The following is a 27,168-nucleotide window of genomic DNA, read 5'->3' on the forward strand; positions in this document are numbered from 1 at the left end:
GTGCAATAAGAAATCTAACAACATATTTAACTTGAACATGTCCTTTTCATGAAAAAGGAGTATATTGATGCAGTGTAAAAGTTATTTCCAGTAAACAATTTACAACACATTTGAAACACCAAAATATTGACTCAAGTCAAGAAGCTTATTGTCATTCCAACCTTGTATAGCTGATGCATTACACAGTGAATAAAAAAACGTTCCTTCTGAAACCTGGTGCTACATACAACAATCACAAAAACAGAAAACACAGGGCTAAGGACGAGTAAGTGTCTTCGCCAACTCAGAAACACCAGCATTGTCACCATCACGCTGCCCATGGAACTGTCTTGATCATTGATGTCCCATTAATGCCATGTTTTTTCAATAATAATATTAACATTCTTTATATTTCAATACTTCAACTGCAAACAACTGGTGGTGGTGTAGCAGAACTAAAGTTACCATATACAGTATACATTACTCATAATCTTACACTCCAGTGCTCTGTATTGATTAAAGACTATAATTTACACTCTTGATCACCCAAATGAGGATGGGTTCCCCTTTTGAGTCTGGTTCCTCTCAAGGTTTCTTCCTCATAACACCCAAGGGAGCTTTTTCTTGTCACAGTCACCATGGCTGCTCATAAATGAATAAATGCACACCATTCACCTTAACTGGTAAATTCTGTTAAGCTGTTTTGAGATAATGTCTGTTGTGAAAAGCGCTATAGAAATAAACTTGACTTGATGTGATAAAGGCTACTTTAAGCAGAAGAAACCTTGAAATGTGAAAATGGTCTATTCACAATGCTTTTTTTTTTTTTAAACTCGGGGTCATGGTGTTATTTTGAGTTATATACAGTGCCTGTCAAAAGTTTGGAACTTATTGTTTTTGAGAGACACATGCATGTTCCTTTTGTTTGGATGCAACAAACTAGGTAATTTAACAGTATGAAGATTTACTTTGACCAAACTAATATATACAGTGCATTTAGGATATATTCAGACCAGCTTCACATTTACAGATTGTATGTTGTAGCCTGATACTACAATTGTTCAAATCCATTTCTTTCGCATTCATCTAAACTTGGTACCCTTTAGAGATGAAGTGAAAACTTAATTCTTGAAATGTCTGTAAATATATATAAAAATATGTATATGCCCTTTATTCAGTACATAGTTGAAGCACCTTTGGCAGCAATTACAGCCTCGAGTTTTTTTGAGAAATACTTTAGTTCTTCTTTTTAAAACGTGCCAAAGGTCTTCTTCACTAGTTTGATATTTCTATCTTACCTTGTGATCCAGTTCATCCCAGAGCAGTTCAGAAGGATTTAGATGCAGTGACTGGGCAGAGGTTTCTGTGTTAGACATGATTCCAGCCAACTGTTTGCTCTCTAAATTATGCTTGCACAGACTGAACATATGCTTTGGGTCTAGCCTTAGTCTAAAATGAATTGCATGGTGCTGAAATATGCAGTGGTAGCCATGTTGGTTCAGTATTTCTTCATCCAGAATTAATCTACAACCTTCCCTGTCCAAAACAACCCTAAACCCTTAAGCTTCCACCTGTATCTTTGACTGTGGTTGTGGGGGGGGGGGGTTGTTCTGTCATACAAATATTCTTCTTTTAGAACCATACATGTCAAATTTGTTCTCATCTGTACACAGACATTTCTCCCAATCTTACAGGTTCTAATTTTTGTGTTTTTGCAGCTTACCTTTATTTCTTGCATATAAACAAAAGGAACATTGGATGTGTGTCAAAATAAAATAAAAAAATTATTTTGACAGGCACTGTGTTATTTGTGAGTGTGTTTTCAGCAGTACACAGTCTAGTCACTTTGCTTTAATTCGGAAATGTATGTTTATTTAAATTTATTTTGGGAATTGTACGAATTTTTTTTAATTTTTAATGTTAAATGGTTTGATTTTTTTACATTTTGTATTAATTATTGCATGAAATAAATAAAATGTAGAAGGCAGTTTCTCACATGCTTGTCTTCATACAACTAAGAAAATCCCACCTACACTTTTATCATTCTCGTAATTTATCTTATTTTAACATTACTCTCTTTTAGAATTTCTCCAGTGAGAGAGAGGTTTTCCAACGTTGATAACAGACTGATTATTCCAGCAACCCCTGAATTTAACGGCTTTTACTTGTGTATTGTGTCTAACCAATATGGGGAAGCTATGGGTTCATTTGATGTGTATGTTATACCAGGTGAGTATGTATACAACCTGTAATTCCTTTAGACATTTAATAATTGTAATAACTTGTAAGTCATTTGAATCGATGTTCACATGTGGTTAACTTAATAAATTCACAGTTGAATGAATGCGTGCTGATTCACACACGGACAGACTACATTTATTCTTTTTTTTATTTTTTATAACCTTTTAGCTTAAAAGTTGCTGTTTAGCGTACAGGACCAAAATAAAACTTAATATGCTTTGAGCACACATTAAAACCCAAAAGTGATGTCTGGGAATGAGGAATGCAAAATATTTGTTTTTAATGACCTTGCAGATTCGAATAAACCATCAAAAGATGTATATTGGGAAGAAGAAAACACTAATCTTGGTTAAGGTATTTTATTAGCAGTATAACTGAGCAAAATACAAGCTACAGCTATACAAACAAATATCAGCAAATACAAATTTTAACATGAAATCTGGTTTTATTCTAATGTGCAATGGAAAACTTATAAATATGTCAGAAATTGAATATAATTTTAAGCAGTTGTTTAATATTTTGTTGGTCCTCAATTGTTTTTGATTACAGCAACTGTTTTCTTGGGCATTGACTCAATAAGATTTGCACATGTCATGCCTAATTTCTTGCTGAGCCTCCTTAAATTCTTTCCATAGCTGAGCTTCTTTGGATGAATCGCATGATTATCACAATCAGGGTTTAGAATTCCTAAAGATTTCAGTGAGATTAAGGTCAGGGGACTAAGGAGAGCACTTCAGTATTTTTAAATTTATTCAAAGTAGCCGCAAGTTTGTAAATTCTTTAAACACCTGCCACAGACATGCATCCCCATACCGTTACAATTCCTCCACCATGCTTAAACAGAACGACTCGTGCAAGAGGTACATTTTCTCAGGTTGGACATCACTTTTGGGCATTACTGTGTGTGTGTGTGTGTGTTAGGAGGGTTAACCAAATACAGTTTTAGTAACTACTTACTAAACTGCAACTAAATACAGTTAGCTCGCATGTTAAATGTAAGATAATGTTTTTTTCTAAATGCCATTGCAGCTACAGAAAGAAAAATTTGCTGGACTCTGGTCATCATAGTCCTCATCGCTGTGATTTGTGGTTTTGTCGTTGGGAAATTTCAATTGCATAAACACATTATAAAAAGACTGGGGTGAGTTAAGTCATTTTAGTAATGTAGTATTAAGGGCAGATTATTCACATAAAAAGTTTTCTAAGCGAGTTACTTTTTTTTCCACTTAGGCTTAATAGCCGTGATCCTGTGCCCACTGGTTCTTTAAAGGACGTGAGTGTTTTTATTTAAATCCTAATTATTGTGCTTTCTTCAATCTTTGTGCTGGTGATTAAAATATATATTTTCTAGGCGAGCTGATGTTTGGGATCAATATAAAAGGTGACCATAAAAATCACAAGGTCTATTGGCATGTCTGCTATCATGAAAATGATTTTCATTACAGGACCTCAAGTCATCCTCTGGTGAGTTGAGAGTTAAGATAATGAAACCTATTCTGTTTCCCACTTTAATAATAGTTATGCACAAACAACTTAAATATTGTTTTGTTTGAGGTTTGTGTAAGCATCTTAGTAGGAATTTTATTTTTATTTGTGTGCATTGTGTAGCTTTATCTGTCTGTTGTTGTTTTTTTTACCGTTTTTGTAATTATTAATTTATGTAAAATTTAGGACTAGACATGTTGCCTATTCTTAAATCTGCCACTGCCAAGCAGCAAGCAAAATAAGTTTAAAACAGAGCGCATGCTCTACCCTGATTGGTGGCTGGACTAGTTAAGTGTTTATTCACTTATAAATAAAAAGGAAATCTGCTTTGGTGAAATATATTTGAGTAAAAAGATATTTTACTTTAAAATGTAGTGAAGTAAAAGTCTCCCCAAACGGAAATATCCGTAAAAAAACTACTTAAGTACAGTAATACATTATATTTACTTCATTACTGTCACCCACTGCTAGAAAAAAAATGCATAAGCATTCCCTGAAAACCATAACAGTGACTAAAAATGTACTTGTTTACTACTGCTGTTATTTGCTGCTTTTAGATTTCGTTTGTTCGCACCATTTTAATTGACTCATCACAATATTGCAGAACAGGTCCAGTGTGATTGACCCGAAGTTAAAAACAGTTTACACAATACTACTTCATTCAACTATACAATTTTCACATAAAGAGGATTATACAGTTTTGGTATCTCTTGAAGAGTATCTAACGTATCTTGCGTGTCGTTACAAATTGTAACACAGAGACTGATAAAAAAAAAACATTTGCATACAGTGTTATGTTCAGAGTTGCAATAATTTTTCTTTGCCACTGTCACCTCTTGTGATCATCCATTTATGTGTAATTGGTCCAAAAAATGATTATTTAGTTACTGGAAAGAAATTGCCATTGTTGAGCCCCTGTACCTGTGATGTTGTGACCTGCAGATTAATGGAAATACAGCTCAACATTAGTGGGTGGGAGGGTAGGTAGTACTTGTTAATTAATAACAATAGGATTAATAATGCGCAAGAGCAGGTAGCGGTGACCGCAATGGATAAAAATTTTAAAAGGACGTGCAAACTCTCCTGGTACCTGGACAAAATTCTGACCCAGATGAAGCCCCTAGTATGATTGACGGGCAAGAAAAGTATAATTGTTGAGCTCAAAGAAATTTGATTAAAGTTCTTTTGTTTGGATTTACTTTTACCAGGGATCTGACTGCATCGAGTACATTATACGTGCTGTGTGGAGGAAAAGCTATCCGACATTGCTATGGCCCAAGCAGTCTTAAACACCATGTTCATATTACACAAACATAATTTCAAAACAATAAATGAGAATGAATGAAAGCGCTCTCAAACCTAGCTTCCTAGTAGCTGAACTTGTAGCCAAATCTTAAGAGATTAAATTGTGGTTACGCTGTATTAGAATGTCATTTTGCACAGTTTTGGGTTGGTTGTGTGCCATGCCTCAAAAACGGTTGAAAAACACTGATGTAATGTAATTGAATAGTGAAAAATGAACAGTGACAATCAGTGATTTTGTTTATAGTTTCCGTGATGTGCTCATGTTGATGGTTTGATGCAAATGCAAACCATGTTTTTATACCCCTCACTTTGTGCACAGGTGGACATGCATTGTCATGTTTGAACAGGTTTAAGACTACGGTAGGTCAAAAATGATGATCCAAGTTTAAAGAAAACAAGGTTGTTAATTTGATTGGTATGTTCATAGAATGGGAATGCAGCTTTAACTTAATCAAAATAATGGAAATTTGCATAAAATTTTTAATCCATTGGCCGCTCAAAAGAAGTATCTCGTAGTCAAAGCTGACACAAAAAAAAAAAAAGTCAGTCTGTTACTTTTAATAATCTCACACTTGAGGATGGGTTCCCCTTTTGTGGTTGGTTAATTTTAAGTTTTGTTCCTCATACCATTGGCTTGTTCATCAGGAATAAATAAACGTAAATTTAAATATGCAGTGCATCTGAAAAGTATTCGAAGCACTTCACTTTTTCAACATTTTACAGCTTTATTCCAAAATGGTTTAAATTCATTATTTTCCTCAAAATTCTACAAACAATACCCCAGTCTGAGGTCCAGAGCGCTCTGGAGCTGTTTTTTTTTTTTCCAAGGACTTCTCTGTACATTGCTGCATTCATCTTTCCCTCGATGTTGACTAGTATCCCAGTTCCTAATGCTAAAAATCATCCCCACAGCATGATTCTGCAACCTCCATCCTTCACTGTAGGGTGGTATTGGCCAGGTGATGAGTGGTGCCTGATTTCCTCCAGACATGATGCATGCCATTCAGGCCAATGTGTTTAATCTTTGTTATGGTCTGAGAGTCAGTCAGGTCCTTTTGGCAAACTCCAGCCGGGCTGTCTTTTACCTTTTACAGAGGAGCGGCTTCTGTCAGGCCAGTCTACCTTAAAGGCCTGATTGGTGGAGTGCTGCAGAGATGGTTGTTCTTCTGAAAGATTCTGCCCTTTCTACAGAGAAACAGTGGAGCTTTTTTTTTTGAGTGACCACCAGCTTCTTGGTCACCAACCTGATGAAGGCCCTACACCCCCCTGATTGCTTAGTTTGTCTGTGTGGCCCGCTGGGTTAGGGTTCAGGACTCCACCAGGTTGGAGGTTAGATGACCCAATACTTTTGAAAATAGTGTGTATAAAAAGAATAAACTGCTCTGTCTGAAAATGTTGTTACATTTAAGGAAGTTCTGTTTGCGGTGTTGGAGACTGTTGCAGTTCTGTTTGCTGTGGTAAGAGACCGTTGCTCCTGAACAGACATCTGGGAAAGAGCCAACAAAGAGTTTTTTCAAATGTCATGCACATTTAAAAAAAAAAAATGCATTTTATACCTTATTTCTTACCCTATTTTACAAAAGAAATGCCTTACATTTTTTCACCTTTATATGATCTTCAAATAAATCAGGAAATAACAAACTGCTGATCCTACAAATTATGATAAAGAATTTCTCAAGAACTTTATCATTTAATCATCTTTAGCTGTACATAATGGGCATTTGCATTCATAAAAATGAAAAATAGACAATTGTTAATGTATTTGCTACAAAGTGTTTTTATTTTTTACTGCTATTTTGTAATTTTTACAGTTCCTATAACTCAACATACAGCCAAAATAACTGCCAACAAAAGTGAGTACACACTGTGTGATAACAGCTGTACATCATGTAACCAGGCAAAGCCACATGTCCTATTCATCCTGTTCATGTTTTTGTTATGCTTGACAGAACCCTACAAATTTGTGTATCTTGTATTAGAGCAGTTAAAATTTGGTGCTTTGAGTACAATTCTCTCATACTGACCACTGGATGTTCAATATGGCACCTCATGGAAAAGACTCTCAGAGGATTTGAGAATTAAAATTGTTGCCCTCCACAAAGATGCTGAGGCTATAAAAAAAAACGGTAACACCCTGAAACTGTTACAGTGCATTGGCCAAAGTCATATAGAGGTTTTCCAAGACGGGTTCCACTCGGAACAGACCTCACAAGGGTCCATCAAAGAAGTTGAGTCCTCGTGCTGTGCGTCAGGTGCAGAAGCTGCTTCGAAAAAGAGACGCATAAGTACTGCCAGATTTGCTTTAGAGGTTGCAGAAGCAGAATGTCCGCTTGTCAGTGCTCAGACCATATGCCTCACACTTCAACAAGTTGGTTTGCATGGATGTTGTCCCAGAAGGAAGCCTTTTCTGCTGGTTCACAAGAAAGCCTGCAAACAGTTTGCTGAAGGCATGGTGGTGGTAGCATCATGGTCTGGGGCGACATGAGTGCTGCTGGTACTGGGGAGCTACGGTTCATTGAGGGAAACATAGATTGCAACATGTGACATTCCGAAGCAGAAAATGATGCCCTCCCTTCAGAAATTGGGCCAAACGGCAGTTTTCCAACATAACAACCCCAAACTCACCACCAAGATGGCAACTGCTTCGCTGAAGAAGGTGAAGGAGTGGCCAAGTATGTTTCCAGACCTGAACCCTATTGAGCACCTGTAGTACATCTTTAAGTGGAAGGTTGAGAAGCGCCTTTTGTCTAACATCCAGCAGCCTTTATCACAATCTGCATATTGAATAATTATATTCAATTTCCATTTCAATAGTATTGACCCTTGAGATACTGTAAATTCTGAGCAGTAAGTTAAATGTGGATGTGCTTAGGCACATTACTAACATATAAAGATCATATTCTACAGTAGTAGTTTTATTTAAACAAAATCCCCTTTTCTAGCTGAATTTAACTGAAAATCTGGTTATAGCAATTCCTGCAATTCACTGATTATAACTGATCATCTGATCGCAGCAATTCACTGATTAACAGAATAATGTGAGTGAAATGTCCGAATTGCTATAGAGTATTAAAGCAGCACAGTTCCATCCTTATACAATATTCTAGATCAGGGGTCACCAACCTTTTTGAAACTGAGAGCTACTTCTTGTGTACCGATTAATGTGAAGGGCTACCAGTTTAATACACACTTCTAAAATAACAAATTTGCTCAATTTACCTTTAATTATGTTATTAATAATTAATGATATTCATCTATATCTAGTCATCTATATTTTAATATTGTCATTTTTAAATTCACACCAATGCAAGTGTGATTTCAGGGAACCACCAGCCACGCCTCCCTCCAAGACTCTAACTCTCACTCAGCCTCTCCCTGCTATAATCACCTACACCTGTTTCCCATTACCTTTTCACTTTATAAGGTCCCGATTCCACCTCATTCACGGTCAGATCTACCGGACTTCCTACCACTAGTATTCCCCGTATTTCCATTACAGATTCCATTACAGTCATTCATTAAGTCAGTTACAGTTTGCTGTCGCCTCTGGTGAAGAGGATGAGAGAAGCATTCAGTCAACAATGTGTATATTGGCACAATTCACAGACATAATAATTTGTTTCTGTCACGCCCAGTGTCTATAGCCCAGTGCATTTTCTATTACAGCCTTTTGAGAGTATGGCATTATGGGATTTGGGGCTTACCCAAGGCATCTGTAATAGTCATCTTAATAAATATTTCCTTTTTTATATATATATTTAAATAATTTTCCAATATTTCCTTTTTCCTATTATGGTTATTATTTATCTTTCTGTGTACTGCTTTTAATGCTTTTCATGTGTATCAGGATTCTTGTGTTTACATGCTTTCAGTTTGTTTTAGACACTTGGCTGCCTGGGTAGGGGCAGGATTTCAGTAGGAGACACATCCTAGTTTTATTTTATCTACCTCTTCCATACACGGTAGCAAAGTGATTTTAAAACAAAAACTGTTACCACTTCTCAAATTTGCTTCTCTGGCAGAAATGATGGGTGGGTCCAAAATGGACAGCATTTAACAAATGAAACAAGCTAAAAAAAAAAAAAAAAGAAAAGTATCACCATCGGTCAAGTGAAAGAATTACTCATTAGCTCTTGCTACCACAATTTTCTCTCATGTAGTATTTATAACATGTTAATTCTCTAAATCAGCTAAAATTATAACCACACAAAACTATTTATGCCAACAGCCAGACAATATGATTAGTGCCCTCTGCATTCACTGAAACACAAAAACGTCAGAGATTGCCATTGGCAACATGGAAAAACAATAAAATATAATATGGGTGGTGCTGAGTATTGAGTGTGCGCTTGAGTTCATGTTGTTACAGTTCAGTAACGCACAGTTGAGTGAGTGTGTGCATGTGAGTTGCAGTTGCAGTTCAGTTCTGTGTATTGAGCAGCCTGAAAAAACAGATGTTGCACACTCAGGATGTGAGGCTCGAATGCTTTGGAACCGAGTGTGTGACGGGTGTGTCGGGTCATCCACAATGCAGTTGGTTATGTGGATGCAGTGTGTTGTGTAAATGTCTGTGATGGAGGGGAGAGAGATTTAGATGATATTCAGCTGTTCTCGCTATGTAGGGCCTTGCTATCCAAGACAGTGCAGTTTCCAAACCAGGCAGTGATGCAGCTGTTTAAGATGCTCTCGATGGTCCCTCTGTAGAATGTGGTCAGGCTGGGGGATGGAAGATTGGCTTTCCTCAGCCTGTCATGCAGCTGGTGTTGAGTGACCAGGTGAAGTTCTCCGCCAGAACACTAAGGAATTTGGTGCTCTTAAAGATCTCTACGAAGGATCCATTGATGATTGGTGGAGAATGGCCGCTCTGTGCGCTCCTAAAGTCAACAAACATTTCTTTTGGTTTTGTCAATGTTCAGAGACAGGTTGTTGGCGCTACATCAGGCTGTTGGCTACATTCCCCTTTCTGTATTTGGACTCATCATTCTTGCTAATGAGACCCACCATGGTCTCTTAACTTCATCTCACAAACATAAACTCCATCAGCGGTAAGCAGTAGGTGGAAACGAGTTCTTACACCATTCCATGTTGATATAAACACACAGACTGCCGCAAGTCTTACGCACTGAGCTGCATTTATGCCAGCACGAAACTCGGCTTGCCGTCCATCTGATTGGTGCCGTCTTAATTTATTGTTTATTAAAGGTTAGCCTTTAGCCTAACACTGGCCCTGCATTAATTAATCCGTTACTGTGTATCTAAAGCAGTACAAACAGTTGCAAAGAGTTGCTGTAAAGAGAGTGCTCCTGAACGCATGTTGCTGAGCTACACATGAAGCCGTATTAAGACATTATTTAGGGTTGGGTCTGAGCAGTAAAGCAGTCCAACAGGTCATTAAATTACACTGGTAATGTTTTTGAACCTCAGATTTCCAGACATGTATATGACTGCATATTATTCTGAACTTATACTTTCCAGTGCTTATGAAAGGACTTTTTTTTTTTTTGACACTAGCTTTTCAACACATTTAATACTGCTTCCCCCCCAAAAAAAACACAGTTGTGTTGTTAAGTTCGACACAGTATTGTTTGTCTTTCATTTCAAACTAAAAAGGAAGTATGTTTTATCACATACATTTAAAACAATGCCCTATGACAGAAAAGAGGATGTATTTCTTTTTGACTTTCGTTACTCTCAAAAATTGTTCGTTATGTTGTTTCAGTTAACCATTCAAAAAAACAACATAAACATCATGCAAGGTTTAATTACAGGTTTATATGATCATAGGATTGTCTCTTTTTTGTTTTTAAAATTTCACTGTGTTTCAAATGGTAATTATACATATATTACCATTTGAAACACACTTTGTCATATGTATATATACAATATATATATATATATATATATATATATATATATATATATATATATATATATATATATATATATATATATATATATATATATATTTATTTATTTATTTTCATCGGCTAGCAATATTTAAGTTTTGTCCCACTCCTGCCCACAAAAGCCCGCAGGAAAAATGTATAAGTAGTTTTATTTTTAAATCAATTAATTTTTATATGTAGAGTGCTTATAACAATGAAAATTGTATAAAAGCAGCTTTGCACAGATAATGTGGTGATAAAGAATGAATAAAAATGTTCTTTATAAGTGTAAGTTTGTCCCAGATGAGTCGGTGGCGACTGTGGCAAGGAAAAACTCTGAGATTATATAATCTGGTTGGCACTGAATGTCCATTTATTACATTTACATTTGCGCCATTTACATTTGTGCAGTGATGATCAGATGCAAACTGTAGTCCTGAGTCAGTGTAGCAGACTGTTAACTTTAACTATAGTCCAAATCCTCAAAGCTCGTGTTCTTACTCTTCTTCTTTGATTTTCTTTGATCCCCAGGCCGAGAGAACACCATACAGAGGCAGGCCAGGACAAAGTGGGCACATCTAAGGAGAGTAGTGGGGCAGGAACAGTTGTCACTGTTCCTGCTCCTTTACCCGTACCAGTCCTGATCGTGACCCTGACCCCTGTTCTGCACTGCCTTTGCTCTTGGTTGGTATTTTAGGGTGTGTCATGAACAATATATGGCATGCCTGTTGACCCTGGATAACATCTTGAAACGTCCCCTGGGCCCTGCAGGGGGGCTGCTAAGCCAAGCTCTTTCCTCAGCCTGTCAGCCCCGGAAGAGAGGTATGATGCCAGGGAGACTTTGGGGAGGGAGCGGGACCAGATCAAGGAGGAGTGCTACATGGAACGTGCACTCCATTGTCTGCCATGCCTCTCCAGGGAAGTCCATATGCCACAGTATCCATATTGTTGAACTTAACCCAGCCATTAGGGTTGCACAAGCCTTAGTGCCGGTACCAAGCCCGGATAAATGGGGAGGATTACATTAGGAAGGGCATCCAGCGTACATGTGCAAAATCTAATATGCGGATCACAAACCTGAATTCCATCCCGAATCGGTGGAGGATGGCTTTGGAGGTGAAGAATAAGAGGATGGGATCGAGAACTGAAAAAAGAATAAGATGGTGGAAACTGAAAGAGGAAGACTGTAGTGTGAGATTCAGATTTCTTTCTTCCTTTCTTTCTTCCTTACTTCCTCCTTCCCTTTGGGACACACTGCTGGCATGCTGGAGGCTCAATTCTTGGATTTTTTTATTATTATTATTTATTTTATTTTTGTGTCCTTTTTTTTATTATTATTATTAATTCAAAGATGATTAACAGCACATTTCAACATATAAGGTAACACTTTATTTTAGGGGTTTAGAAATTAGAAAGTAAGAAATTGCTAATAACTGCTTTTGTTAATGACTAGTTATGGACTTGTAGGCTATTTACAAACTATAAGGCCTTTATTGTTTAATCGCTTATTTTTGTCTTATAGCCTCTTTACACTTGTTTCTGTCATAACGATGACCTTATTAGCTAGGAATAAAAGGTACTAGTATCTTATTAAATGTGTATCTTGCCTATAAAAGTTCCCAGTTCACTTAGTGAATGTGTAGTTTAGAAGTATGAAATAAATATAAAACGTTTTCTATGTGCATATTTGTTCAAACTCACCTGAATGAGTATTTTAACTAACATAAATTGTTACATTTAAAAACGTATGTGAATTGTTTAAAAATTAACTGATTACTCAAGATGTCAGACTGAAACTGAAGACTGAGTTCTTCAATGTCTATTTTTTGTGTAATGCAAAAAAAACAAGGGAATATGCATCTTAAACTAGTACAAGTACCAGTACACCATTACAACCCATACTCCCAAGCCTTCACTGTATCATTCAGGTGTTTGTTGGCAACTTTAAGATGGACTGTACATGTGTCTTTTTGAGCAGAGAGACCTCTGTGTGTTACCAATGTGTTCTTGGTGATTGTGGACCCGGCTTCCTTGAGATCTTTAAGCTCCTCCCATGTAATTCTGGACCGATTCCTTACCTTTCTCAGAATCATTCTTACCCCATTAGGTGAGATTTTGCATGGAGCTCCAGAGCGAGGGCAAATGACTTATCTTGTATTTCTTAAATTTTCAAATTAAAAGTGGTTTCTTTCTCACCAAGCTTTCTGCTGATGGTTTGAAAAGATGAAAGAGATTCTGTGACACGTCTTTTATGCACATAACGAGTTGATATTAGGAGTACTTTCCTAAAGTGAAAGGACTAAGTTGGGTCCGTGGGGGTCAGAATTCTTGATGATTGGTAGGGGATCAAATACAAATTCATTTATAACCTTTCTTTAATGATATTTTGGGGGGATTTTTATATTGTCTTTCTCTGTTACACCTACCATAAAAATTCTAGACCGTTCATTTCTTTGTAAGGGGGTAAACTCACAAAATCAGCAGAGGTTGAAATCATTATTTCCCCCACTGTATTTGGTACACAAAAGCATGTTAACAAAGAAATGACAGTATGCAATCAAAGAATAGAGGACATAATTAATACTTGACTCAAAATAGGGCATTCAGGTTTTAATCATTCACTACATATTATAGGAAAACCCAAAACAGGACTATTTTGAAGTCAAGAGGAGACAGTGTAATATGTACTGTTTCACTGTAAAGGATACGAAAATGAAAGAACTATACAGTATGGGTTTGACCAACATCACAGTACAAGGTCTCTTTAAAATAAGACATGGAATAGTACATTCAAGTAATAAGTTATCTAATATTTAACATGTTTGTTTTGCAGAATAGCAAATTTAAAAATATCCTTTTTTTTTTTTTTTTCTTTTCCCCCAAATGCATCATAAAGCTGCCGGGTTACCAGATCAAATATGTGTGAAAGGGCCTATTTCTGGATGGAGCTATGGTAGATTTGTCTGATGATTTTACTGTAAATCAGTGGTAAGAACATCTTTTTGTTTATACTTATCGCCATTACAGTGCCTCCTTGTATATTACACAAGTAGATAAATTATAATATAAATATGCACGCTCTCATCAATTCTCATTCTCACTGCGGTCGTGTCATCGGCCAACTTAATGATTTTATTCAGACTGTACATTGCTAGACAGTCGTGAGTGTTAAGTCAAAGATAGAAAGTAGTCTACGCAGGTCTCATAATTAAATAATTGTTTTTTATATATATATATATATATATATATATATATATATATATATATATATATATATATATATATATATATATATATATATGTACACAAATTTTTATTGTTCTTAAACACTAGATGGGAACATACAATATTATTGGTGCTATTCTTTCATTGTTTGGATCACTTCAGTATTTATATATAATGATAAAAATAATACAAATAAAGAAACTTGTAACTGCTACTATATATAGATGCAGATCAAATAATTAAAAGGCAAAGTAAATGGCATTTATTTAAAACACATCAGCCTTATCACTAGTGAACGGCCAATATGGGATTTTTAGTTGCCAATAAAAGCTGATTTTAAAATAAAGGCATTCTGGCTGATTGGTTAATATGAGGCTGATATGATGCATGTAAATAAGACATGCAGAATACTGGTTAAAAATATATACACTGGCGATCAAACTTAGAGAACAATTTATATACAATTGAACAATTCTGAAATAATGAATTGTTCACTGCTCAACAGTTGAAGGAGTTTTTGTTCTGTCTATACCATGCTACCAGAACACCTTTTCCACAAAAGGCATTTAAAAAAAAACATTATTTTGCAGAAAACACACTGATCAAAATTAGAGAACAACAATGACTGTAGCATGGAAAAAGATTACAACAAAATTTTCTGAAGGTTATAACCAGTGTTGGGGGTACAAGTAACGTGCGTTACGTAATAATATTACTTTTCTGGAGTAACGAGTAAAGTAGCGCGTTACTTTATAAATTTACACATTAATATCTGAGTACTTTTTAAAAAAGTAATGCGAGTTACTTTTCAGTTAAATTATTTTGCATAAAAAAATCAATACTGAATTAAAATGAACGTAGTCACGTAGAATCACGCACGCATACGTGCGAGCCGCGGGAACAGAAGCTGGTCAGAAGCGGAGATGGCAAACCAGAGAATTACATTACTGTGATGGAAGTATTCTTATTATTTTGAAATAGTCGAGGAAAAGGAGAAAGGAATAATGGTTAAGTGTAGATTATGTGTTGGTGAAAAGCTCTTTTCAACTGCAAAAAATACCACTTAAAAAAAAAAAAAAAAAACATCTGCATGCAAAGCACAACACTACAGATGTGTGTGTGTGTGTGTGTGTGTGTGTGTGTGTGTGTGTGTGTGTGTGTGTGTGTGTAATGTTGCATATATGGAAATGGAGACAGAAATATAGAAAACTTTTGCCGACTTTCCACCACTGCAGATCTTTAGACTGCTCAGAATAAAAGTTTTCCGTGGGAGACACATGTACGATGCCATCGCAGCGGAGACAGAGAGCAAATTCACAGCTCATATGCTCTTTGTGGGAAGATAAACTGTCACGGTCACTGGTAATAGAGCGAACTTTGTAAAAAGTGTTCAGAATGTTTCAAGCTGATGATGAAGCAGAGAATGATGTGGACGAGGTCATATTTACGGAATTACACGATGTTTTACGAGATGACAGCGAAAGGTATGTTCTCCCTCCACATCACCGGTGTGCAGCCCACACCCTTAACCTTATATACACGAACGATAGTTACATTTCTGACGGTGAGGCAGATTGAAAAGCAGTGTACAGAAGTGCGACTGGAAAGTGTTCAGCCTTGTGGTCAAAAGTTAGTCGATCATCTTATTGTTCTCTAAGAAGTTATTAAGCATTTTAAATGTTTAAGACATGTCTTTTGCCCTTATATTACTTATTTCTTAATGGCAATTATCTATATTACACCTGTTACACCTGTAAGGCGTGAAAGAGATACAAGTAACGCAAAAGTAATATAACGCATTACTTTCCAAAAAGTAACTATGTAACGTAATAAGTAACTTTTTTGGGGAGTAACTCAATATTGTAATGAGTTACTTTTAAAAGTAACGTGGCCCAACACTGGTTACAACAGTCAGCAATTAGTAGGAAGTGTACAGGCCTCTGCTCTGAATGACTTCAGCACATCTGCAGTCACAGGACAGCACTAGTCTCTCACACTGCTCTGATGTGATTTTGGTCCACTCTTCTTCCAGTCTCCTCCACAGTTCGGTGACTGTAATGGGTTTCTTGGCCATAACTTTGTCACCAAGGATTTTCCAGAGGTTCTCTATTGGGTTGAGATCAGGACTCTGGGCAGGCCATGTCATTATTTCAATGTTTTCAGTTTCAAGGAACTGCTTTACCCGTTTCGCTGTGTGACATGGAGCGTTGTCCTGCATGAACACTGCGGGCTGATTGGGTGATGAACGCATGGAAGGAACCATATGTTGCTGAAGAAGGTTCTGATAAACATTTGCATTCACTCTGCCATGACACTTCCTCCTCCACTTTTCACTGACTTCTTTACACACTTTGGGTTCAGTCTTTCTCCAGTTTGTCGCCGAACATAATGTTTCCCCATCGGACCCAAATAAATTAAACTTGCTTTCATCACTGAAATGAACTTTGGACCAGTTCTCCTCTGTCCACACAACATGCTCAGTGTTAGTGTCAGGAAAGCTTAGTCTAGCCTTTTGATTCTTTCTGCTAATGAGAGGTTTGGTCACTGCAGAGTGTGCTTTCAATCCAAATGCTCTTAAACGTCGAGACACTGTATGACGAGACAGATCCTTACCCTGTTCAGGGCTGAACTGGTGAGCAATTCCAGCTGCAGTGTGGAAAAGATTGCCCATTTAAATCCTCCGCAGTATCCTGTCCTCTCTTGTATTTGTCTTCAGTGGACAACCAGCCTTCTTGGCGGACTTGAATGAGTTTGTGATGTTGTAAAGATTAAATATTCTTGAAATCACAGATTTGGAACTACCAACTTGTCTTGCTATGGCTGATAGGATCATCCCTTTGGCCTTCATCTGGACAACCTGCTGCCGGAGGCTTTCAGTCACTTTAGAACGGCCCACCATCTTGCAGAGTCAGTGAAACTGGAAGTTAGGCTGCCAGTTAAATAGGGGTTGACAGATAATCAAGGAAATTAGCACCAGGTACCAGATTAACACCAATAACTGGGAGGTATCTGAAAGTGTTCTCTAATTTTGATCAGTGTGTTTTTGGAAAATAATGTTATTTTGTGGAAAAGGTGTTCTGGTAGCATGGTATAGGCAGGACAAAAAATCTTCAACTGTTGAGCAGTGAAGATGACATAAATTGTTCTCTAATTTAGATATGTGTGTGTGTGTGTGTGTGTGTGTGTGTGTGTGTGTGTGTGTGTGTATATATTAAGGCTGTCAAAATTCTAATTATTTTAAACGGCACTAAATTTTAATAACACGCTATCAATTTACCATTTTTATTAAAAAAATATAAATACATAAATAAATAACTAAATATAAAAGACCGAAATTTAAATCTCTAGCAAAACATTTATCACTTATTCCCGACGTCCTTTCTTTACTTATATATAAAATAAATAAAAAAAAACTCCACCGAAAAATATTTTTAATCAGTAAACATTTGTTTTGTTTATGCACCAAGTCTCAAATCAAACACCAAAATCTGCCATGATTCACACAATGAACCCTCTGGGTAGTGTTTTGTGGGTTTTTCCCTCATAATGTCGAAACAAACTTAAATTACTGTCTTTATTGATCGTACAGATATGAACAATACATCATTCGAATCTGTAAAATGTCTATGATTTTGATAAAAAGCTTCTTGACTTGACTTGAAGAGGTGCAGTTTCTCATTTCCATGTGGAAATATAGCAAAGGTTCTATTTGGATTTATGTAATTTAAACCATCATTATTACTTTAAAATATTTACAAGAATTTTTTGTCTTCATGCTCTATGTTGCATCCATATTTCTCCATGTCCATGTTGCTTAAAGTATTAAAAACAGGAAGTATTAATATATGGTACATTCAGAACAGATAGAAATTTGCGATTAAATATTTAATTTGATTGACAACCTTTATACATACAATGTGCATATTACATAGTATAGCTTTTTTACTCCTCATTACATCTGCACTATTTTTTATCTATATGTATCTTTATATCTTTATATCCTTACTGTACATTCTGCCCAACATTTTTCATTCATGTATATATGTGTATATAATGTCTGCGTGTGTATATATATATATATATATATATATATATATATATATATATATATATATATATATATATATATATATATATATAGTAGATCGGTTTATTCAGCTTGCACATTTCTTATTATAAGAATATATAATATATAGTATATTATAACCTGCCACTTCTGCACATTTTCTCTTCAATGCCATAGCATTAGAACATCTATCTGTACTTCTTAATGATGTCCACACATATCTGCACTGCTATAGCCTTTATATTTATTCACTGTACATATGCTACATATTTATCTTCACTATTTGATCTATCTATCTATCTATCTATCTATCTATCTATCTATCTATCTATCTATCTATCTATCTATCTATCTATCTATCTATCTATCTATCTATCTATCTATCTATCTATCTATCTATCTATCTATCATTATGTGAGGTCCAGTTTCCAGTGTAAAACTAAAACAGGTAGAAGTAATAACTCCTTTTTACTTAAGTACATGTCAGAGCAAGGACTTCTTTACTTTCACTTGAGTAAAAAAGTATAATCAGTACTTCAACTTTTACCCGAGTATTTTAAAACATTAGTATCTGTACTTCTACTTAAGTAAAGGATGTGTGTACTTTTGCCACCTCTGATTACCATTTGAAACACACTTTGTCATTTGTATATATAAATGATATATATATAGGCCCGCTTCCGCAAAATCTTTATTTTCTCTGGATAGCAATATTTAAGTTTTGTCCCACTTCTGCACACAAAACCCTGCAGGCAAAAGGTATAAGTAGTTTTATTTTAATTCATTTCATTTTTATTTGTATAGTGCTTATATCAATGGACATTGTATAAAAGCAGCTTTGCACAGATAATGTGGTGATAAAGATGTCCATTTATTACATATAGATGATGTTGTACAGTGATGATCAGATGCAAACTGTAGTCCTGAGACAGTGTAGCAGACTGTTAACATTAACTACAGTTCAAATCCAAATCCTCAAAGCTCCTGTTCTTACTCTGTATTTTCTTGATCCCCAGGCCGTTGGAGTGGCAGGCCGTACAGAGGCAGGCCAGGACGAAGTGGGCAGATCTAAGGAGAGGAGTGGGGCAGGAAAAGTGGTTACTGTTCCTGTTCCTTTACCTCTACCCATTCCTGTTCCTGTTCCTGACCCTGATCGTGACCCTGACCCCTGTTCTGCACTGTCTCTACTCTGGGTTGAACTCTGGACTGGTTCTTTGGTAAGTGTTTTTGCTCTGCCCTCTATTGTTTAGTTTACTGAGTATTTTGCGTCATGAACAATATATGGCATGCCGGTTGGCCCTGAATGCTTGGCATCTTCTCAGCCCGGAACATATAAAAACATATACTACACTCGATATTACACCAATTATAGATCATCTAAATACAGCGGCTATTACTGATAAACATATGAAGGAATTTTAACATATTATTGTTACTTACAATACAGTTCTCTCTTATCCAACTCGCACGACTGAGCTTTCATTCTGGATCGCACAGGATTTAGAGTCCACTAAAACAGCGTCTTGTTTAAAAGTGACTGAAAACAATGTGTATATCTGAGGAAGATACAGTTTTGATTGTATATTTGATTGTGATAAACACGTTTTAATTTTTTTTTGAATTCATTTATATCACGTGTGTCCCACACTGGATTCAACACTGGGCTGCAGAACTGCCATCTCTCTGTACTGTTTGAATAAGACTTTGCTTCATGCCGCAGTGTTATAGTATGACACAACATAGTATTAAGTTAGAGTGGCCCTAAGTGGCTTGTCTCAGTTTTTTAAAAACATTGTACCAACTGAAAGATTTATCGACCACTACTTATCACCTTCGCTCATTTATACTACAAAATATTACTGTAATATACTGTACTTCACAATTTTTAAGCCCTGCTTATTTTCTGTAACACTTACTCAAATGGTTTTGTTTTATTGAAAGTTACTCTACTTTAATCAGCAGAAACTGTGAAAGCGTGAAAATCTTCCTTTCACAATGCCTTTTTCAAACCCAGATCATGGCGATATTTTTTTGTAATGTACTGTATTTGTGAAGTGTTCAATCACAGATAATAGCAACCTTCACTCTTGTGCAGTGTCAAACCAATATGGAGAAGCTGTAGGTTCCCTGTATCATCATCTTCTTTCGGCTTCTCCCATTAGGGGTTGCCACAGCGGATCATCCATCTCCAGACCCCCCTGTCCTCTACATCTGCCTCTTTTAACTACCTGCATGTCTTTCCTCACCACATCCATACCCCTCCTTGGTCTTCCTCTTTTCCTCCTTCCTGGTGGTTCCATCCTCAGCATTCTCCTACCGATATACCCCATGTCCCTCCTATGAACATGTCCAAACCATCTCAATCTCGCCACCTTGTCTCCAACACTTCCTACATGTGCTGTCCCTCTAAAAAACATATTTCTAATCCTGTCTATCCTTGTCACTCCCAACGAAAACCTCAACCTCTTCAGCTCTGCTACCTCCAGCTCCACCTCCTGTCTTTTACTCAATGCCACTGTCTCTAAACCATACAACATCACAGGTCTCACCACAGTCCTATAAACTTTCCCTTTTACTTTTGCAGATACCCTTCTTCTTTATCACAAATCACTCCTGCTATCACTCTTCTCCTCCTATTCCACCCTGCCTGCACTCTTTTCTTCACTTCTCTAACACACTCTCCACAAAGACACAATTCAACTCCTTCTGACCTTCTCTATACCTCTCCATTAACATTCTCAAAGCATGTTGATTTTCAGTTTACATTTACTGTATATGTACTCAATACTTGTTAGGGGCTTATTTTGCTTTAATTACTGCCTCAATTCAGCATGGCATGGGAGTCATATTTTTTGGTCTCTTGTTTCTCATTTTCCTCTTGACTATACCCTACAGATTCTCTATGGGGTTCAGTTCTGGTGAGTTTGCTCGCCAGTTATCCATACCAACACCATGGTTTAACACCATTTAACCAACTTTTGGTGCTTTTGGCAGTGTGGGCAGGTGCCAAATCCTGCTGGAAAATTAAATCAGCATCTTTCAAAAGCTGGTCAGCAGAAGGAAGCATGGAGTGCTCTAAAATTTCTTGGTAAACGGGTGCAGTTACTTTGGTTTTCAAAAAACACAGTGGACCAACACCAGCAGATGACATTGCACCCCAAATCATCACAGACTGTGGAAACTTAACACTGGACTTCAAGCAACTTGGCCTATGAGCTTCTCCACCCTTCCTCCAGACTCTGGGACCTTGGTTTCCAAATAAAATAAAAAAACTTGCTCTCATCTGAAAAGAGGACTTTGGACCACTGGGCAACAGTCCAGTTCTTCTTCTCTTTAGCTCAGGTAAGACGCCTCTGACGCTTGTCTGTGGTTCAGGAGTGGCCTGAGGAAGAGGAATATGACAATTGTAGCCAAATTCCTTGACACGTTTGTGTGTGGTGGCTTGAGAAGGATTATTTTTTATTTTACAGATACAGTGTAACCTCGCTTAACGAGCACCTCGCGTAACGAGTAAAGACCGGTATCTCATGGAGCAATAAGCAATGCCATTAATGAAGCAAGAAACCCAATTAACATAATTCAACAAGTCTTCTTTCACTGCAGCCACATCATCTCTAGCAGAAGCATCTACGTTAACCTTGTAATGACCCTGTTTTTTATTTTTTTGCATTTTATCCATGCATTTCAGTTTTCCTGGGGATTTGAAATAAAGGCAAATTGTGTTTTTGTGCAAAGTCTACATATAAATATAAATAGTTAATAAAGCTTAAGGGTTTTGAACGGTTTTGGATTACCTTTTCTCCTGATGTCCAGTTTTTCTTGAAAAGTCTGTCTTGTAAATATTCTTGTAAGTACATCTGCAATTAAATCGATTTCAGCAGCCATTGTTTTTATTATTCCACTGCAGCCACTGTGGAATTAAAAATCATCTATTAAATCCACACGAATATAAAGGAGCTTTTGCAGTTTGCTACAGATGCGGTTTGCGAGCTCTGGCTAGCTCTCTAACCATCCAATCAAAGGACGTGGACATGTTTAAATGGTTGGACTCCTGCTGGACGGCCTTAGGGATTGTAGCTTGCAATCTGTAGCAGCAGTGTCTGTGAAGGCTCAAGGCAGATAGATACCACTGATGTGAAGATTGAAATCTAATTATAATGAAGTGAACAGATACTCCTAGAAAGAGTGCACCTGAGAGAAACGCAATGAAATGAAGAGAATAGATTATTGGGGACGGCCATTGACCCTGACGGCCAGTCACTGATAAACAGTTTGGGTGTGACCAACTTCAAAATGCAAAGTCTCAAAAGAAATGTTTCAGGATGAACTAATTAACACGTTTGTTTGGCATAATTTAAGATCAATCGAGCTTTAGCTCAAAGCTCCAGTCCAGATGGTGGCGGTAATGCACCTTCTAGTTCTGATAACCGCAATCAAAAAAGAAGATGAGCCCGCAGCAGTGGAAAAAGACAGTAATCCAGTAAAATATATCGTGCAAAATGTTTTCTTGTGTAACGGATTGGCGAGTAATTGTATTTTTTATTTTATCGTGTACTCGAGTCAGAGGTAAAACCACTTTCTAATTTACACAAAACCATCACAATTTCTCTAAAATACGCGCGTGTATTTTGCACAATAGAAGTAATGATGGACGGGTTTTTTTTTATTTCTTTTAGGCCGATTTTATTTGTGTTTGTGGACCTTTTTAACTGCCCATTGTTTTTTATTAAGTAATTATTTTTAATAAGTTACTCTTAACTACGTGTTTACATTTGGTTCTGATATACTGTGTACTTCAAAAGTTTTTTTGGGCAGAAAGTTTTCGTTATGTTTGTCTGTTCAGGAAATTTCATATTGATGTTTTGTATTCTGATGTTTTTTTTTTCAGCTATAAGAGTCATTGGTCAGGACGTGACTGTGACAGAAGGACATGATGCACAATTATTCTGTCAAGTGGTTGAGACATCAGATAAACTAACAAGTATCACCTGGCAACGACGAACAAAGGAAAAACCGGGCAACAAAGACTTCTTTGCTGTTACTTCAGATGGGAAAGAAAGACAATTGAATGGATTGGGGGACAGAGTTAAATTCACAGGAAGCATCTCAGGACTCGACGGCTCAATTATTTTAGGAAATGTAAGTGTTTTAGATGAAGGAACCTACACCTGCATCTTCAGTGTATTTCCAAGTGGACCATATGAAACAGAAATTTATCTTTCTGTACAAGGTAAGAATCGCTATACTACTTTATACTGAAGCGGCATTGTGTAAACCATGAAAAATGTAGTGCAGTTTAATGTGATCTTTTCCACTCTAGGTTTGGGTCACACAGTGTGATTGAAGCCTTTGTGTGGTGGATGTTAGATGTATATGTGAAGGATAAACCTATACCAATAAAATGAATATGTACATATTTAATATACTGTGCCAAAACATAATCGAGTGGAGTAATGATTTGCTTTGTGATGAACAAAAAACAAAACACCATAAATTAATAGTAAATTATACTTAATGCTATAATGCACATCTCAAACGTGCATAGAATAAAACCATAAATAATTCATGCTTTTTTAATTATTTATTTTAATTAGTTTTTAGTTCCTGGTGGTTTCTTTCAAAATTGATCAAATGAGCTGCCAGTTTATTTCAGTTTTATTTGCATTGTATCTTTAGCAATGGACATGAAACAATAGACCTGAGACACAAAGCCGCTGCGAAATATTAATGACAAATCGAAGCTTCTAGCACTGAGTTTTGTTTCAATTATACATTGTCGCCTAATGATGTCAGCTTTAGGGTGAAAATGTCATCACTGGGCTGACTGAACAGAACCTGAAGCAGAGCAGGAAAAACTAGACATAAGTCTGGAACAGACTAACCTGTACAGATTTAACACACATGCACAGAAAACACTAACATATTTGCTTAACAGAACACTGCATTTTGTAATAGTTGGGATTAAATTAATAAATGTAATAAACTTTCTTAGTGCAGACATCTAGTAAAATGTGAATTTCCCTTTAGGATGAATAAAGTGATCTATCACTATCTGTAGACTGATTTAAATATTTAAACTTGAATTTACTTGAGGTATACATTGGCTTTTGCCATTTTGTTTGTTACTTTTCAGTCATACAAAAACAATAAAGAAAATAATTTTAATGTACAAAACTTGATAGTCTAATTTAGGGTGTTTTCATATATAGTTTGTTTTAAAAGAACCAAACCCATTTAATTTAAAGTAAACCAGAAAGGGAACAAGCTGAAAACCTTTTGGTGTTCACAATCTATAAAACTCAGTTCTTTTTTTGGTCCTCTTCAGCAATGAAGAGATCTCAGACCCATTCTTGTTCACACCACAACTTTATAAGAACTCAGACCCCAGCTTTCTGTGCAGCAGTGGATTTGGGGGATTCTTAATATATTGGGGATTCTTAATATATTTTTTTCAACCCAGCCATTAGGGTTGCACAAGTTAGTGAACTTAAAGCCCCGGTGCCCAGCCCAGATAAATGGGGAGGGTTGCGTTAGGAAGGGCATCCAGCGTAAAACATGCCAAATTAAATATGCGGATCATGAAAAATAATTTCATACCGGATCGGTTGAGGCCCAGGTTACCAACGACTGCCGCAGATATCATTAGTCAACAGGGTACCAGGGGATATTGGGCTACAATTGTTTGAAGAAGGAGAGGAGGAAGACGTCTACAAAGACAGCAGGGAAAGGAGAAGTGTAGGAGAGTGGAGGTTCGGGTTGTTACTGTAAATGTTGTACTATGACTGGTAAAGGGAGAGAGATAGCTGATATGATAGAGGAGAAAGGTAGATATGTTGTGTGTTCAGGAGACCAAGTGGAAAGGGGAGTAAGGCCAGGAACATTGGAGGTGGATTTTAACTGTTCTATTATTGTGTGGCTGGAAAGAGAAATGGTGTAGGGGTGATTCTGAAGGAAGAGTACAGTAAGAGTGTAGTGGAGGTGAAGAGAGTTTCTGATAGTGATGAACATGAAGGTGGAAGTTGAAGGGATGATGATAAATGTCATCAGTGCCTTTGCTTCACAAGTGGGTTGTGAGATTGGGGAGAAGGAAAACTTCTGGAGTGCTTTAGATGAAGTGGTAGAAGGTGTACGTAGGAATTAAAGATTGGTGATTGGGGTGGATTTCAATGGGCATGTAGGTGAAGGGTGGTGATGGGTAGGTATGGCTTTAAGGAGAGAAATGTGAAAGGGCATATGGTGATAGTTTTTGCTAAAAGAATGGAAATGGCACTTGTAAATACTTATTTAAAGAAAAAGGTGGATCATAGGGTGATGTTTAAGAGTGGAGGAAGGTGCCCACAGTTGGACTATGTTCTATGTAAGAGATGCAACTTGAAGGAGATTGGAGACTGTAAGGTGTTGGCAGGGGACAGTGTAGCTAGACATGTCGGATGGTGGTCTGTACGATGGTTTTGGAGGTGGAGAAGAAGGGGAGGAGAGTAAGGACTGAAAGAAGAATAAGATGGTTGAAACGAAAGGAGGAAGACTGTAGTATCAGATTTAGGGAAGAGGTCAGACAGGGGCTCGCCGGTGGTGAAGAGGTGCTGGATGATTGGGCAACTACTGTAGAAGTGATGAGGGAGACAGCTAGAAAGTTGTGGTATTGTATGAGGAAGTCAGGTGTGTCAGGGAAGAGAGTGTGAGAGTGGTGCAGGACATGTATGAGGACAGTGTGACAGCAGTAAAGTGTGCAGTAGGAACGACAGAGTGGTTCAAGGTGGAGGTTGGACGGCATCAAAGATCAGCTCTGAGCCCTTTCCTGTTTGCAGTGGTGATGGACAGGTTGACGGACGAGGTCAGACAGGTTGACGGACAAGGTCAGACAGGAGTCTTCCTGGATAGCAGGAGTGATTTGTGATAGAAGAGTATCTGCAAGAGTGAAAGGGAAAGTTTATAGGACTGTGATGGACCTGCGATGTTGTATGGTTTAGAGACAGTGGCATTGAGTAAAAGACAGGAGGTGGAGCTGGAGGTAGCAGAGCTGAAGATGTTGAGGTTAGGCAGTTTTGGAGACAAGGTAAGGGAGATGAGATTGAAATGGTTTAAACATGTGCAGAGGAAATATCCCCTTTTATTCATTTTTTTGAGTAAACAAAAGAAATGGGTTTATGGGTTGAGGAGAGTCTGTGTTTAATGTTATCTTTCCAAATTTTAGTAAGTGCACAACTTTCCTCCTGGGACCACAGAACTCCATGACCTGCCATGGTGAAAAGTTTTTTCTGTTGTTACAGCAGTGATGTTACATGTCTACAGGTATGGCAAGCCTCCATGTACACATGTCGAACAAAATGCAAAGGGGACTGGGATCTCCTTGCTTTCACATATTGCGAAGATATCAAACTACAAACGAAACCACAAACGAACCGTACTCGGACCACCTCCGGAGGTTCGTTTTTTTTATTTTTTTTTTAGGGGGGTCTGAGATCACATGGTTTGTTCACCTGTACATCCTGAACAGCTCTTAGGGCGTTTAAAAGGGTTAAATGAACTAGGTGTGAAAACACCCTTAAACTCCACTATTGTTGTCATGCTTCTTAATTTTTATTTTTTTATTATTTTTTTTTTTTTTAAACAAGTTGCTCCTGTGGTCAGTGTGGGTACAGATGTCTATCCTGTTTCTGGTCAGACTGAGGAGATTTTAGCAACCTGCACTGCAGCCAATTCAAAGCCTTCAGCAGAGGTGTCGTGGAATCTAGGTAGTTTAAGAGACTATTTTAAAGTACATACTAATCACACTGTGGACTCTGAAGGAAGACACACTGTTACTAGCAACCTGATTGGCACTGCATCCAAGGAGCTAAACCAGATGAAGGTTCAGTGTTTGGTCTCACATCCTGGATTAAAGGAGAAAAATCTACTGGAATACACATTGAACATTTACTGTAAGTTACCAAGTTGCTTGCTTTTTTCAAATCAGAAACTTAGTCACACAAATGAGTACAA

The 27,168-nt window shown here is 37.1% G+C and overlaps 1 protein-coding gene across 12 annotated transcripts in view; it reads left to right on the top strand.

The window, feature by feature from the left end:
- LOC310723689 (nectin-1-like) overlaps positions 1–27,168 on the top strand; it is a 62,418-nt gene that overhangs the window by 6,067 nt on the left and 29,183 nt on the right. For 3 of the 12 annotated variants that reach the window (XR_014532743.1, XR_014532744.1, XM_083537074.1), the window contains exons 1-3: positions 21,736–22,752; positions 23,075–23,416; positions 26,802–27,107. Coding sequence is in view for 7 of the 12 variants with exons in the window: in XM_083537074.1 (XP_083393200.1) it covers positions 22,686–22,752; positions 23,075–23,416; positions 26,802–27,107 (715 nt within the window). In the remaining 5 variants the exon portion in view is untranslated. Of the gene's footprint in view, positions 1–2,062; positions 2,209–2,855; positions 2,899–3,005; positions 3,095–3,249; positions 3,362–3,450; positions 3,494–3,571; positions 4,423–6,821; positions 7,068–19,202; positions 19,454–21,735; positions 22,753–23,074; positions 23,417–26,801; positions 27,108–27,168 lie in introns of those variants that run through there. The other 9 variants (XR_014532741.1, XR_014532742.1, XM_083537070.1 and 6 more) reach the window with 8 other exon arrangements.

Source organism: Silurus aristotelis (assembly GCF_946808225.1).
Source record: "Silurus aristotelis genome assembly, chromosome: 3".
Classification (NCBI taxonomy): domain Eukaryota; kingdom Metazoa; phylum Chordata; class Actinopteri; order Siluriformes; family Siluridae; genus Silurus; species Silurus aristotelis.